The sequence below is a fragment of the Sceloporus occidentalis genome, unplaced genomic scaffold, assembly GCF_023333645.1.
Source record: "Sceloporus occidentalis isolate IW3139 unplaced genomic scaffold, rSceOcc1.0.p SCAF_119, whole genome shotgun sequence".
Lineage (NCBI taxonomy): Eukaryota > Metazoa > Chordata > Lepidosauria > Squamata > Phrynosomatidae > Sceloporus > Sceloporus occidentalis.
Genome location: NW_028317099.1, coordinates 325,310 through 337,925, shown reverse-complemented (window position 1 = coordinate 337,925; position 12,616 = coordinate 325,310). Strand labels below are relative to the sequence as shown.

General features: G+C 38.4%; 1 protein-coding gene across 2 annotated transcripts in view; it reads left to right on the top strand.

Annotated features, from left to right (window-relative positions):
* Positions 1-12,616, top strand: part of LOC149282300 (diacylglycerol kinase eta-like) — a 79,805-nt gene that overhangs the window by 35,607 nt on the left and 31,582 nt on the right. For both annotated transcript variants that reach the window (XM_089498345.1, XM_089498343.1), the window contains exons 2-7: positions 6,935-7,045; positions 7,352-7,432; positions 8,298-8,402; positions 8,560-8,692; positions 9,716-9,822; positions 12,015-12,140. In XM_089498345.1, coding sequence (XP_089354471.1) covers positions 6,935-7,045; positions 7,352-7,432; positions 8,298-8,402; positions 8,560-8,692; positions 9,716-9,822; positions 12,015-12,140 — 663 coding nt within the window. The remainder of the gene's footprint in view (positions 1-6,934; positions 7,046-7,351; positions 7,433-8,297; positions 8,403-8,559; positions 8,693-9,715; positions 9,823-12,014; positions 12,141-12,616) is intronic.

The window sequence follows — 12,616 nt, the reverse complement described above, 5'->3', positions numbered from 1 at the left end:
GAACCGACTTAAACCATAGCTGCCAACTGTCCCATTCTTCCCTGGACAGTCCTGGGGTTTGGAAGCTTGTACTGTTACTTTCAGTTTTCTGGAAATCAGTTGATGGTGTCAAGTGAAATAAAAATACTGCACCTGTGATTGTCTTGTCCTTAATGTCTCTGCCAACTGCTTCCGCATACCTCTATCCTTTCCTGCAGCTTCGCTACTAATCTTGCCTCTTCCTGTTTTCGTCCTCTTCTTCCCGGTATCAGCTCTGTGAACCAGGCCTCCCTGAGGACTTCCACAGACGGGCAGTGCCTCAGGACACACCCTCTTCCCCGATTGGTGGCTCTGCCCTTTTGCGGAAGTACCCAGAGAGGCCAGAATAATAAAGACAAATTTGCAGAGAAAGAGAAGCCAAACAGCTTGATAGTGCCCCAAAAAGCCTGCTTAGCCATCTATGCCATCAAACAGCTTGTCAGTGCCATCTTTTCCGCCATACAGCTTGTTAATGCCCTCAAACAGCCTACCCGTGCCATTGTTGTCCTACACAAACGGTTAGTGCCCCCAACAGCTTGTCTGTGCCATCTTGGTCCCTAAACAGCTTATCAGTACCCCAAACAGGTTGTTTGTGCCATCTTGCCCATCAAACAGTTCATCAGTGCCCCTAACAGCTTATAGGTGCCATATTTTTCCCAAAGTACTTGTCAGCGATCCAGCATGCAGGGAGATAAGTTATAAATAAGTTATAAGGGGACTTAGATACCTTGGGACCAAATGTGTGACTGGGGATTTATGTAGCAGTTGAAAGCTTATGTACATTAAAAAAATAAATAAAAAAAATGAAGGCAAATAAGAACCATTTGGCCCATCTAGTCTGCCCAATGTACAGGTGGTGAATGTTAATGGGTAAGTCCTATGGGGGGAAAAATATCTTTGAGCAAGAAATACGGTACTGTTTACATAAATGTAGTAATTGACAAAAATCTTGTTTTATCTAAATATTGTTCCAATAAAATGATTTTATATGCAAATATGGAGGATGCCATTGTCAGTCAAGTGATTCTTTAGGTGACTTTCCCTGCACAATACCACACTGAACTAATTCTTATGGCAATGCTTTTCTGACATTAGTCTGTGTCCGGTTGGGAATTTAACAATGACCCATTTTATTGATTACCACGGGCAGTATGTTTAGGATTGAAAGTGTTTGTTTAGTAGATTGGGACAAGATAACTGTGCTAGAACACATAGAAATTACTAATATGCAACTATCGGAAAACATATTATGCAAAAACTAGAACTGTTTTTAAAGAGAGAAACACAAATGGATTTCTAATCTGATACTAGTAATAAAAAATGAGAAAGTACCCCATGAGAACAGTGTTGTTGGTTTTTTTTGTCTGTGCTATTTTGTCACATAACGACCAAGGGAGTAACGTGTAAAAGGCAATTATCGTACCCATTAAAAAAATTTATTTTCAGCATAACAAGTTGAATGATTAAATTAGCAGGGGCATCCAAATGGTTTCTAAGTAAAATAAGAATACATTTTTATGTAAAAACACAAGTCTCAGTTTTGAACATGTGTTCTGCTAAACATCCACTCAAACATTCAAATAAAATGTGTTTCATTAGCTAGAAAAATCATGTATAGGTCACAATGACAATCTGTAAGTGTGTAAGCGTCCTTAGCATAAGAATCACCTTGCAATTTTCCTATACAATAAAATTAGTTGATTTCATTATGTACAAACTGTGCTTTTATTTTTCAAGCGAGAATTGTATATAGTGTTATATATATATACTCCTATTTGGGTGACTGGAAGCCATATGTTTTCTGCCCTGTCTGGTCTGTCTAGTCTAACTGCTCCACTACTCTTTAACATCAGACATCTATTTTTAGAGTCACCACACCTGAGCTTCTACAACTTCCCTGTTTACCTGCCAGGTAATTTAAATAATGCAGTCATTATTCAAGTGTTTGAATGAAGAGGAGAGTCTCTGTGACCCATAGGTTCTGCAAGCACTTGGAGTCTAGGAAATCAGTTGTACCCTATTGACAGCAGAAACTTACATGCAAGATCATAATTGTCATTTAAATCTCTTTCGTATCTGAGTAAATGCCCAATGAGAAACCTCTCTAATGCTTTCAGGAGTGAGGAATCTATACTACTGAGAGAGTCGATGAGCGAAGACCTTGTGGATTTAAGAGGAAGGGATCCATAACGTAAAGTAGCTTGTTTGTGATTCTCTTCTTGATATCCAATATATTTCCAAGAAGCTAGTGTTAAGGGATAAGTCAATTTCTCAGGATTCGAGCACCAGGGTACATGGTACACTGTGGCTGGAGGCGGCAGTATTCTTCTTAATTAATGAAAAATTGCCAGCAGTTGATTTGATGACAACTACAAACCATCATGCTGGAAAGGTACCTTGAAAATTCATTTTTCCAGGTATGTATCAAATGATGGCATATTACTCATTACAGATTGTGCAGTCAATGGGGAGAAGAGAAGCTGAACATATGTTTTTTTGGAGTGTATAGATAGTTCAGTTTGTCATGTATTTGTATTTGCCCAGAACATATAGTTAAATCCCCAATAGACACTGCAATGCTGTAGTTAACAGGAGCTGATTTTTTTTATGAATTTAATGAATATATTGTAATTCTGATACCTAGAAATATATTTACGGTTGACAGTGACAAATTTTGGTAAGACAAAGAAGGTAAACTAGAGGTTTATTTCATAGGTGAGATCGATTGGCATGTTTGGCTGGTAGAAGCCATGACTAGCCACTGGTTAAGAAGATGTAGCACAGACCATGATGCAAAGACACATACTTGATGATATCGCTTGCTATGGCAACATCCATTTCTGTAAAAATCATGGGATGTCCCCAATCATACCTGTTAGTTTTCTCAGATTGTTAGTAAATTGGTCAAACTGAAGCACAATTACTGAAAATGTGGCAAAATTAAGCAGCCATCTCAGTGCGCATATGTTCCTTTTAGTAAACTAGAGGTTTGTAATGCAAAAAAACTTGTCTGTAGACAAGGAGTTCAGTGTGCAAGTGTGTCTCACACTTTATACTCAATCTTGGAACCTGTACTAAATATAGTAAGTAATGCATCCTCTGTTTCATGGGGAGCCTCTACAGAGTATTTTAGAAAATAAAAGTTTTTTTAAAATAATTTTATGAGCAGTCAAGATCTGCTTGTCTTATCAAGTAATTCAATGAAAGGTTACTTAAGATAATTTTGTTAGAAAGCAAATTTATGTCTGCAGGTTGGCAGCAGTTCTCTACTAAATGCTTTACAAAGAACAATCCAGGATGACTGCTATTTTGTTTTGATCTTAAGAAGACCATATAACGTAACATTCCAGACTGGCTACTTAAAGAATTGTCTGCCCTTTCTGGTAATCCACAGGTATAGGACAGTAATAGTTGTGTAACCTGGGGTTGCAGATTCAGTGGCGGTGGGGGTTTTAGCAATGTCAAGTATGCGCATTGATGCGAAAATATGTGTCTTAGTGTGCTCTGAGACTACGCAATGCACCCTCAGTTTGCATAGTACTAGAATTACTAACCATTCTCACAGACAGAACTTTCCACCTTGCTATTGTTATCAGATTTCCTTGATTTAAGGGAATAATCCTCTTGATTGACACTTCTGTTTCCAGGGGCATTACTTCAACCCTGTAGTGTCACCTATAATCACTATGGACTCTCTCCGCCAAGGAAACGGTACATTGTCCGAGTGAGAACTGCATATCAATTTTTAGCTTATAGGCTATAGTTCTGCTGTACTTCATAAGTAGTTACAGCGTAAAATACATTTTTACTAAATATATATTTGAGGCCTGAACCACCATTAAGGCATAACAGTACATCCCAAAGATCATGCACTGGTGGAGACATTTCATTGTCAATAAACAGATAAGACGTTCTAGCAACCGTACAATTTTCCATGTATTGCATACTCTCTGATGACTTAAGACAGGTAATGGTGGTTAGCCCCAGGGCCAACTGATTGAATGCCCAGACTCCCTTTGATGTTGCTTAATGTGCTTGGTAGATGTACACCGACCAAGGAAGGCCTGTCCAGATCCTGCTGGGATCTCTGATCACCCCCTGCTGATTAATCACAGATTCTGTGGTTAGCAATGCATAGAACCCTGCTTCTTAATCAGTGTGTAATCAGTTACAGTGAAATGTTACAAAGTGAAAAGAATACGGGTGAATTGAGTTTCTTATTCATTTAGTATTGATAATAAACAATTTTTATAAATGGTATAAAAAGTTTTATCCATCTTTGAAAAATTGGTAAAACAAACATGAACAAGGGAAATAATGGTTAAAGAAACATACAGTTAAAGTTGCAAAAAAGTTATTTTCATTAAATATTAAGCTTGTGGGTTCTGGGGCTAAAAGAGGAAATTAATATGGATGGGAGTGGAGGAGAAAGACAAGAATTGTCATTGAAAGAGAACTAGTATCAGATATTCTGCAGGGTCACTTTTGGATAGTAGTGAACACCTTAACTTCTCACCAATGCCCCCTCTGTTCATGTCTTTGTATTAAAAAACAAAGGTTAAAAGATATATATATATATATGTAATAATGGGTTATAAAGGATGAATTTTGTTTAAAAAAAATAGTCCTGTGTCCACATATGCCAATGCTGCCCGGATTCAGCGTTTCTTCTGAAGAGCAAGAGATCAGCTGCATGGTTAAAAGAATACCCTAGACAGTGTGTGTTGCTGAGAAAGTATAAATGGCCCTATGAGAAAAACACAATCATCTCTATCTTTAAAGTTTTTTTTGTGATATTGAAGGTCAAAATGCTTTGGACAATCCAACTGAACTGTGAAATCCCAGTTGTTTTCAAAGAATGTGTTGAATGTTGAATGTGCTGTAATTTTGGTGAAAGTCACACAGGTTTAGTAGATGGTAGATCAGATTTATTGTGTTGGCTTAATGAGCACATTTCTTGCAAAATTCATAGGCAGTGATATACACTTGGTTTAGTTAATAAACCCCTTTACCCCTAAACATTGAGTCCCAAAATTACTTGCATATACTTGCATTTGCACTGCATAAACATCACACTAAAGTTATAAAATAATCCAATACACATTTTTTTGATCCTATTTTAAGAATACACAACATTTGCTGCAAATGTTTCTGAAATATTGCTCTTTGCTTTGTGCTGACCATGCTGATCTATTCATGCAGACTAAGGCTAGGTTTCCACTTGGGTTTTTTTTGCTAAAAACGCCCATAATAACGCCAATTCAGCCACACGGCCAGATGTTAGCTGTTCTTCAATAGGAAATCGCACAATGCCATATCCACTTGGCAAGGAAATCTTGGTGTTTTTCTCCAATAGAAGTCTATGGGAGAGAAAAAAACGCCATGAAAAAGCCATGTGGGTTTTTTGCCTTGGGGTTTTTCATGGCGTTTTTTCCACAGTTACAATGCAGAGGATGGACACAGTATCTGTGTGTCCTACGAGAAATAGGCTGGAAACAAACAGTTTCACACAAAACAAAGTTCATATTGAATTTTACACCATTTGGAACAAACATGCCATTACAAACAAACATACCCGACGCATCAACTGGATCCTGCGTGCCAAAAGCAACAGCAAACAATTTGCACCATCATTTGGGGCCAATCTTCCTAGAGGAGCAGACATTCGGAATAAAGCATGCCTTACAAACCACAGAAAAGAGACAAAAGGGTCCGCCGGGGCGTGTTTAAGTAGAACTCTACCAAGGAAATGACAACAGGAGGGGGCAGATACTTGCCATTTATCCTAATCCCTTTTAGCTGGGTGAAAATTCTAACGTGTAAAGCCTGGAAAAACTGCCTAAGGTCAAAAAAGCAATTTCCACAGAAAGGCTAAAACGCCAGAAAAAAACTCCAGAAAAAATGCTGTTAGCAATCACACTCCTATCATGCCAAGTCAGCCAGTACATGCTGAAACCTAGCTAGCTGCCCCCCTTGTGCATTGATGCTGCCAGCAGTATGGGGTCTGCACATCACTTACAGCCACCCTGTACCAGCATGTACTGGCTGACTTGGCATGATAGGAGTGTGAGTGCTGTATTGCTAATTTTTTTTGTCCAAGGAGTGTTGCCTACTTTTATTAAAAATGTGAGTTTTTATTATTATTTTTAAAGGTGGGGGTCATTTTCGGTTTTGGCTAAGTGAACCGTGAATGTTTTGGTCCAGAATTTATATTTTGGTGCATCCCTAGAATAAATAGAACTATTTCATTTTTAATTATCCTGAGTCCTGAATTTGTAGTCGCAAAACTTTCTAGGCCCAGAAATCAGTGAGAGGAAAAGTAAAGGTTTTGTGTTATTTACTTTATTTTAATCTGCATATTTTATTAAAGGCCATATTTTCTCACAGTGAAAAATGAGTGCGGCCCTCGCACGTATACAATTCTGATGAAGTGGCCCACTGCAGAAAAAACTTGGACACCCCTGGGGTAGACAGTGAGAAGGGGGGGTAGGGAGAGGGTAGCTCGTGAGAAGGGGGGTAGGGAGAGAGTAGCTAGTGAGAAGGGGGGTTAGGGAGAGTGTAGCTAGTGTAAAGGGGGCGGTAGGGAGAGGGTAGCTAGTGTGAAGGGGGCGGTAGGGAGAGGGTAGCTAGTGAGAAGGGAGGGTAGGGAGAGGGTAGCTAGTGAGAAGGGGGGTAGGGAGAGGGTAGATAGTGTGAGAAGGGAGGGTAGGGAGGGGGTAGATAGTGTGAGAAGGGAGGGGGTCGATAGCAAGAAAGTGTGAGAGGGGGTAGATAGTGTGAGAAGGGGAGAGGGGATAGATAGTGTGAGAGATGGGGAGAAAGTGTGGATCTGATGGGGGAAAATACTGTCCCCCCCAGATTTTTAGGGGTTCCTACGCCCATGAATCGTGCTAATACAACTTTGCTCTCTCTGCAGAAAAGTGTCAAAGAGGGGATGCTTCTGAAACAGACAAGCTCTTTCCAAAGATGGAAGAGACGTTACTTCAAGCTTCGGGGGAGGACATTGTACTATGCCAAGGATTCAAAGGTAATTATTTTGCTTATACTAACCTCCCTGTATAACCGTTCTGTTACACTATTATTGCCTATTGATATCCATAGCACCATAACATTCTGAAGCAATGCACATTAGGTTCCCTATACAATATATATATTATTGGCATGTCACTCTCTACCTTGGAAGTATTATGTGGCTTTATTGTATACAAATAAGTCTGTTAGTGCCTCTTATAAAGCTACACATTGTTTTCCCCTCCAATTTATGTACATTTTTTATGAACGTAAATGCTTTAACACACATTTGCTGTTCTCTCCCTTTGTCCTATTGCCACAGTCTCTGATCTTCGATGAAGTTGACCTTTCTGATGCCAGCGTAGCTGAGACCAGCACCAAGAATATAAACAACAGCTTTACGGTAAGAGAATATTAACCTTCACATCCATGTAATGTATATTCAGATCCATAAGAATTGGAAGAAGCAGAAAGAAGAATGAGCGTGAAAAGGAAAGATAATAGGATTGGTAGCAACCTAGAAACTTAATTGACTTTATGAATGACTGACCTGATATGAGATATGAAACTCGATTGTTTTCTTTTTTCAATATTGTTCTTGCTTTTGCCTGTGTGTTATATTTGTTATCTCTCTTTTTACTTATCTACCCTTTTCATTTCACCATTTCTTTCCCATTCTAAAGTGGGAATTGAAAGGAAATTTGTGGTTTCAAGCACCCTAATTCATAATAAAGGGCTACACCTGGCAAATTTCTCAGCCAGAAGGTCTAAGCGGCCCTGAGTAATGCATAGTTCAGTTATGACCATCTAAACTATCCTTGAAGAAGAAGCTCACTTCACCCTTCATAATGTAAATCATGTCAGTAAGATGAAACCATAACTCCCCTGCCAACCTCCTCTTTAGAGAAATTACGTAAAACCCTTTCTAACAACACCCTTCTACTATGTGTCTTCTACTTTCTGTACCTTAATTGTTAATTAATATAATTTAGAACCCTTTAATTTCAGCTTTGATTAACAAATATGAGGACATTTGATAATAATTGCAGGAGAAAGTGGCTTAAGTGGTAAAGAGTAAATGAATAGGGTTGGAAGTGGAGAAGAAAGACAAGAATTATCATTGGATAAAAGTATAGTTAAAATGATACCATTTATTGGCTAACTTACAGACAAGAATTATCATTGAAAGAGAACTAGTTGTGAAGTATTTAAATGGTAACATGACACATTGTCTCTGTCACTATATAATATGATTGTACCATCTACAGGTCATTACTCCATTCCGTAAGCTGATCTTGTGTGCTGAGAACAGAAAGGAAATGGAGGACTGGATTGGAGCCGTGAAATCTGTGCAGAAGTGGGACCATAATGAGGTGCAAAAGTAAAAATATATCAGGGGCTTTGACATTCATGTTTGCAGTGGTTGTTTGACATTACTGCAGGAACTTTTTGATTAGGTTGAATGTGAGAGGAATAGATCTCTACTACAGCCCCTCTCTGTAATCTGTCAATTATTTTAATTTCTTACAGACAACCCAATTCAATATGGAACACTTTTCAGGAATGCACAACTGGTATGCTTGTTCACATGCTCGTCCCACCTTCTGTAATGTGTGCAGAGAGGCATTATCTGGTGTTACCTCCCATGGACTGTCTTGTGAAGGTATCTGAAGTAATATAAAGAATATGTTCTTAGAGAATGTTTATTTTTAAATAAAAAAAATCTCTGTATTGAAAACAAAGATAGAAGTGTATGTTTAGGTGATTCTACTATGATAGTGCCTCAGAAGGCCTCTGAAGGCATATGGGAAGACCAATGCACATGTGGCTTAGACCTATCATAGTGTAGAATTGCCATAACTGAACTCCTATAAATAAAGGTCAGTATGTAGTCTATTTTTGTGTATTTCGAGACTCTTTGCTTTGTGATTGCTGTCTCCACTTTGCATAAAGTATGCATTGTGTACTGAGGGGTTTTAGAAGCCTATAGTTGGATCATGTGCCTCAGTTTTGTGTGTAAGCATAGTGTTGTCAGGAATTGTATGCTTCAATAATCAGGATATTCATTCAAACTGTAGGGAACAGCAGTGTTGGGAAATTATCTTTTGTGTATTATAGAAATCAGGGGTTGTAGTTTTGTGTTATTTGTTCTCCATGTCAAATGTTTATGATCTTTACAGTGCTACAGGCTCCTCTTAGGCACATCTATTTTGAAGTGGTAGGAGAACTGCTCTTGGTCATAATCATACCTGGGAACTCTCAGGATTTGGGCCCCACCCAGAATTTGAGCAAAGATGACAACCATTCAGCCCATCCAATATGGCCATTATTTCTGTTCTAAAGAGTCAAATCTTAACCAGTCATGTCTACCTCTTTAACTGATATGAATAGTAATTCTCAGGAACTGGAGATTGGGGATTTCATTGTGATGACCACCATTCTTACACAAGAGTCATCAGTAACCTACTGTTGGGGTGATGTTTTTTTTCCTTTAAAAGAGCAGACACTGCTCACACAAATATTTTCTTTATTGACTACGCATACATCAGCATTTTTCAATCCAGTGCTTACTCTCAAATTAGCAATATCGTATGTAAGAGCTAGCTACTATATTTTATTTATTGTATTTTGACTATAACCGGAACCACTGTTTACTAAACTGAAATTTCCTTCTACCTCTTCCCAGTTTGCAAGTTTAAAGCTCACAAACGCTGTGCTGTTAGAGCTATTAATAACTGCAAGTGGACCACACTGGCATCTGTGGCAAATGACATAATAGAAGATGAAGATGGGGTGAGTTCAGAAGACAATTATCCAGTGTCATTATATTCAGATTGTACTTTTCATTTTAACACTGAGATTTGACCCTGTACATTGTTGTTTAAATATTAGACATTATTCTGATCAAGAAGAACAGAATTCTTCATACCTGTCAACCTTCCATCATGGAGATACTGTCATAATATATAGTAGTGTAGTTGTATATAAATACACATATGTGGTTAAATAGCTGACAACAAACTGCACACACAATTAAATTGATGTATGTCGAAAAACAGTAACTTGGGGGTTTATTAACCTCTGAACTGCAGCTGCGCACCTCTTGAGAAGGCGAGGTGAAACAACTTGCAAGCATTAAAATGCAATTGTTAAACTTGCATAACTCAAAATAAGAGTATTTAATTTGCTTTTTGTTGTATTCATGTGCTTGCAAGCTGTAAGAAGAAACAAATGGAGAGGCTACAATCCCATATAATTTCAAATAAAACATCCAAGTGTAGCTGGGTGCTGCAACGCCAAAGGGACCCGGTCCAGGTCTCAAATTGTAACACAAAAACAAATAGTTGCGCCAGCCGACACCAGCAAATCACACATGGATATCCATAAATGTAAAAGAATACATTTATTAAACGTCCGTGGACAGTAAAATCAAGGAGGGCAACAGAACATAAACACAAACAAAAAGGCTAAAATGCTTAACGTGTTTCGCACAAACTGTGCTTAGTCATAAGCAGCCTGTCCACGGACGTTTAATAAATTCATTTTTGTACATTTATGGATATCCCTGTGTGATTTCCTGGTGTCGGCTGGCGCAACTATTTGTTTTTGTGCTTGCAAGATGTGATTGTGTTAGTCTATATAACATTTATCTCAACTGATAACTCAGTGTTTAGTAAATTAGACAAAATGATACAAATGGGAGTTCCACTCATATTTGCAATGATGTAGGTTGGACCCATTTATTTAAATAAAAGGTATTTCATTTCATTACTTCAATAAATAAAAAAAAAAGAATGTCCTAGAGTGTATGCAACATTTCTACTGTACTTCTCATAATCGCTGTGGAACCTAATATACCGTATTTAGATTATAAGACGACGCCCCAAAATCAAAATATTAATTTAGGAAAAAAACAAAAAGCCTGAATATAAGACTACCCTATAGGAAAAGCTTTACTAGTAAATATTAATTTATGTAAACAATTTTTTCATATTTAATAAAAGCTATGATTGAGAAAAATATATATTTTTTTATTTCCTTTTATTTGCCAACCTGCCCCCCCAGTTATGCACATCTGCCCCCAGGCCTGCCACTCTGCCCTCAGAAATGCCTTATACCCCCCTATTTGCCACTCTGTCCCATGATGTGCTTTTTAACCCTCTATATGCCACTCTGCCTCCAGAAATGTCTTATACCCTCCTATATGCCACTGTGCCCCATGATATGCCTTTTAACCCCCTATATGCCCCTCTGCCCCATGATATGCCTTATACCCCTATATGCCACTCTGGCATATAGGGGGTTAAAAGGCATATCATGGGGCTGAGTGGCATATAGGGGGTTAAAATGCATTTCTGGAGATATATATATATATATATATACCTCCAGAAATGCATTTTAACCCCCTATATGCCCCTCTGCCCCATGATATGCCTTATACCCCTATATGCCACATCCATGCTATCACACACACTCATTCACAAACATTTAAATACTCATTCATTCCACACATACTTCACACATTAAATCACAAAAACCCTCCCCCACCCCCTTACCTGAACTGCAGATCTCTCACTCGAAGACTTCTGTAGGGGCCCGGCTGTGCGAGCAACTTCTCTGGCCCCGCCCCCAGAGGAAGGAGGGGGGAGGTAGAGTTATGTGAGGACGCTGCTAGCTTCCTGTTCTCCTGCTGCTAGAAGCAGAGACACTGCTCGCGACCAAAGCCCGGTAAGCAGCATGGCCCCAGCAGAAAGAGGTCTGATTAGAAGACAACCTCGATTATAAGACGAGTGGTATTTTTCAGAGCATTTGCTCTGGAAAAAACCTTGTCTTATAATAGAGCAAATACGGTATATTTCATAATAAGACAACAATGACCAAAAGTCACTTTTTGCACTCTTAAACACAACATCATATAAAGTATTGTGTTTGCCTAATTTTGGAAGAGTTGATAGTTGTTCTTTAGTAACCTATTCTTTACGCAGGTGACAATGCCTCATCAGTTGCTAGAGGGTAACCTGCCAGTCAGTGCGAAATGCGCCGTGTGTGATAAAACGTGTGGGAGTGTGAGAAGGCTGCAGGACTGGAGATGCCTGTGGTGCAAAGCTATAGTAAGGCTAACCTTTATCTATTTCTATATCTATGTCCTATGTATTTATTATTTGATTCTCCTGAGATGACCCACTTCTTTATAATCTTCTAATTAATCACCATTACCTTGATGAAACTGTTCAAGAAGTTCAACCGAGGTATAACCAATATTTTGTACGTCTAGTTTACTCCTTTTTGACAGTGTATTTAGTTACGTTTTCAGTTAACTGGTACTCCCTAATATTTTCAAGTGTTGAATAGTATAGTTTGACCTTATTTAGCGCATTACTAAAATGCATTACTGTACTTTTTTTTAGTGTTGAAGTTCGTCTGTCATCTGACCGTTCCTCTATCTTAATCAAAGAACTCTGCAACTCCCCATTATATTCTGAGTTTACTGTACTGTATAACACTTCACAGAAGTTATTAAAATACTAATACAATATATGCAAATTGCAAAGCAGTTGGATCTATAATATACCCCTGTGGTACCCCA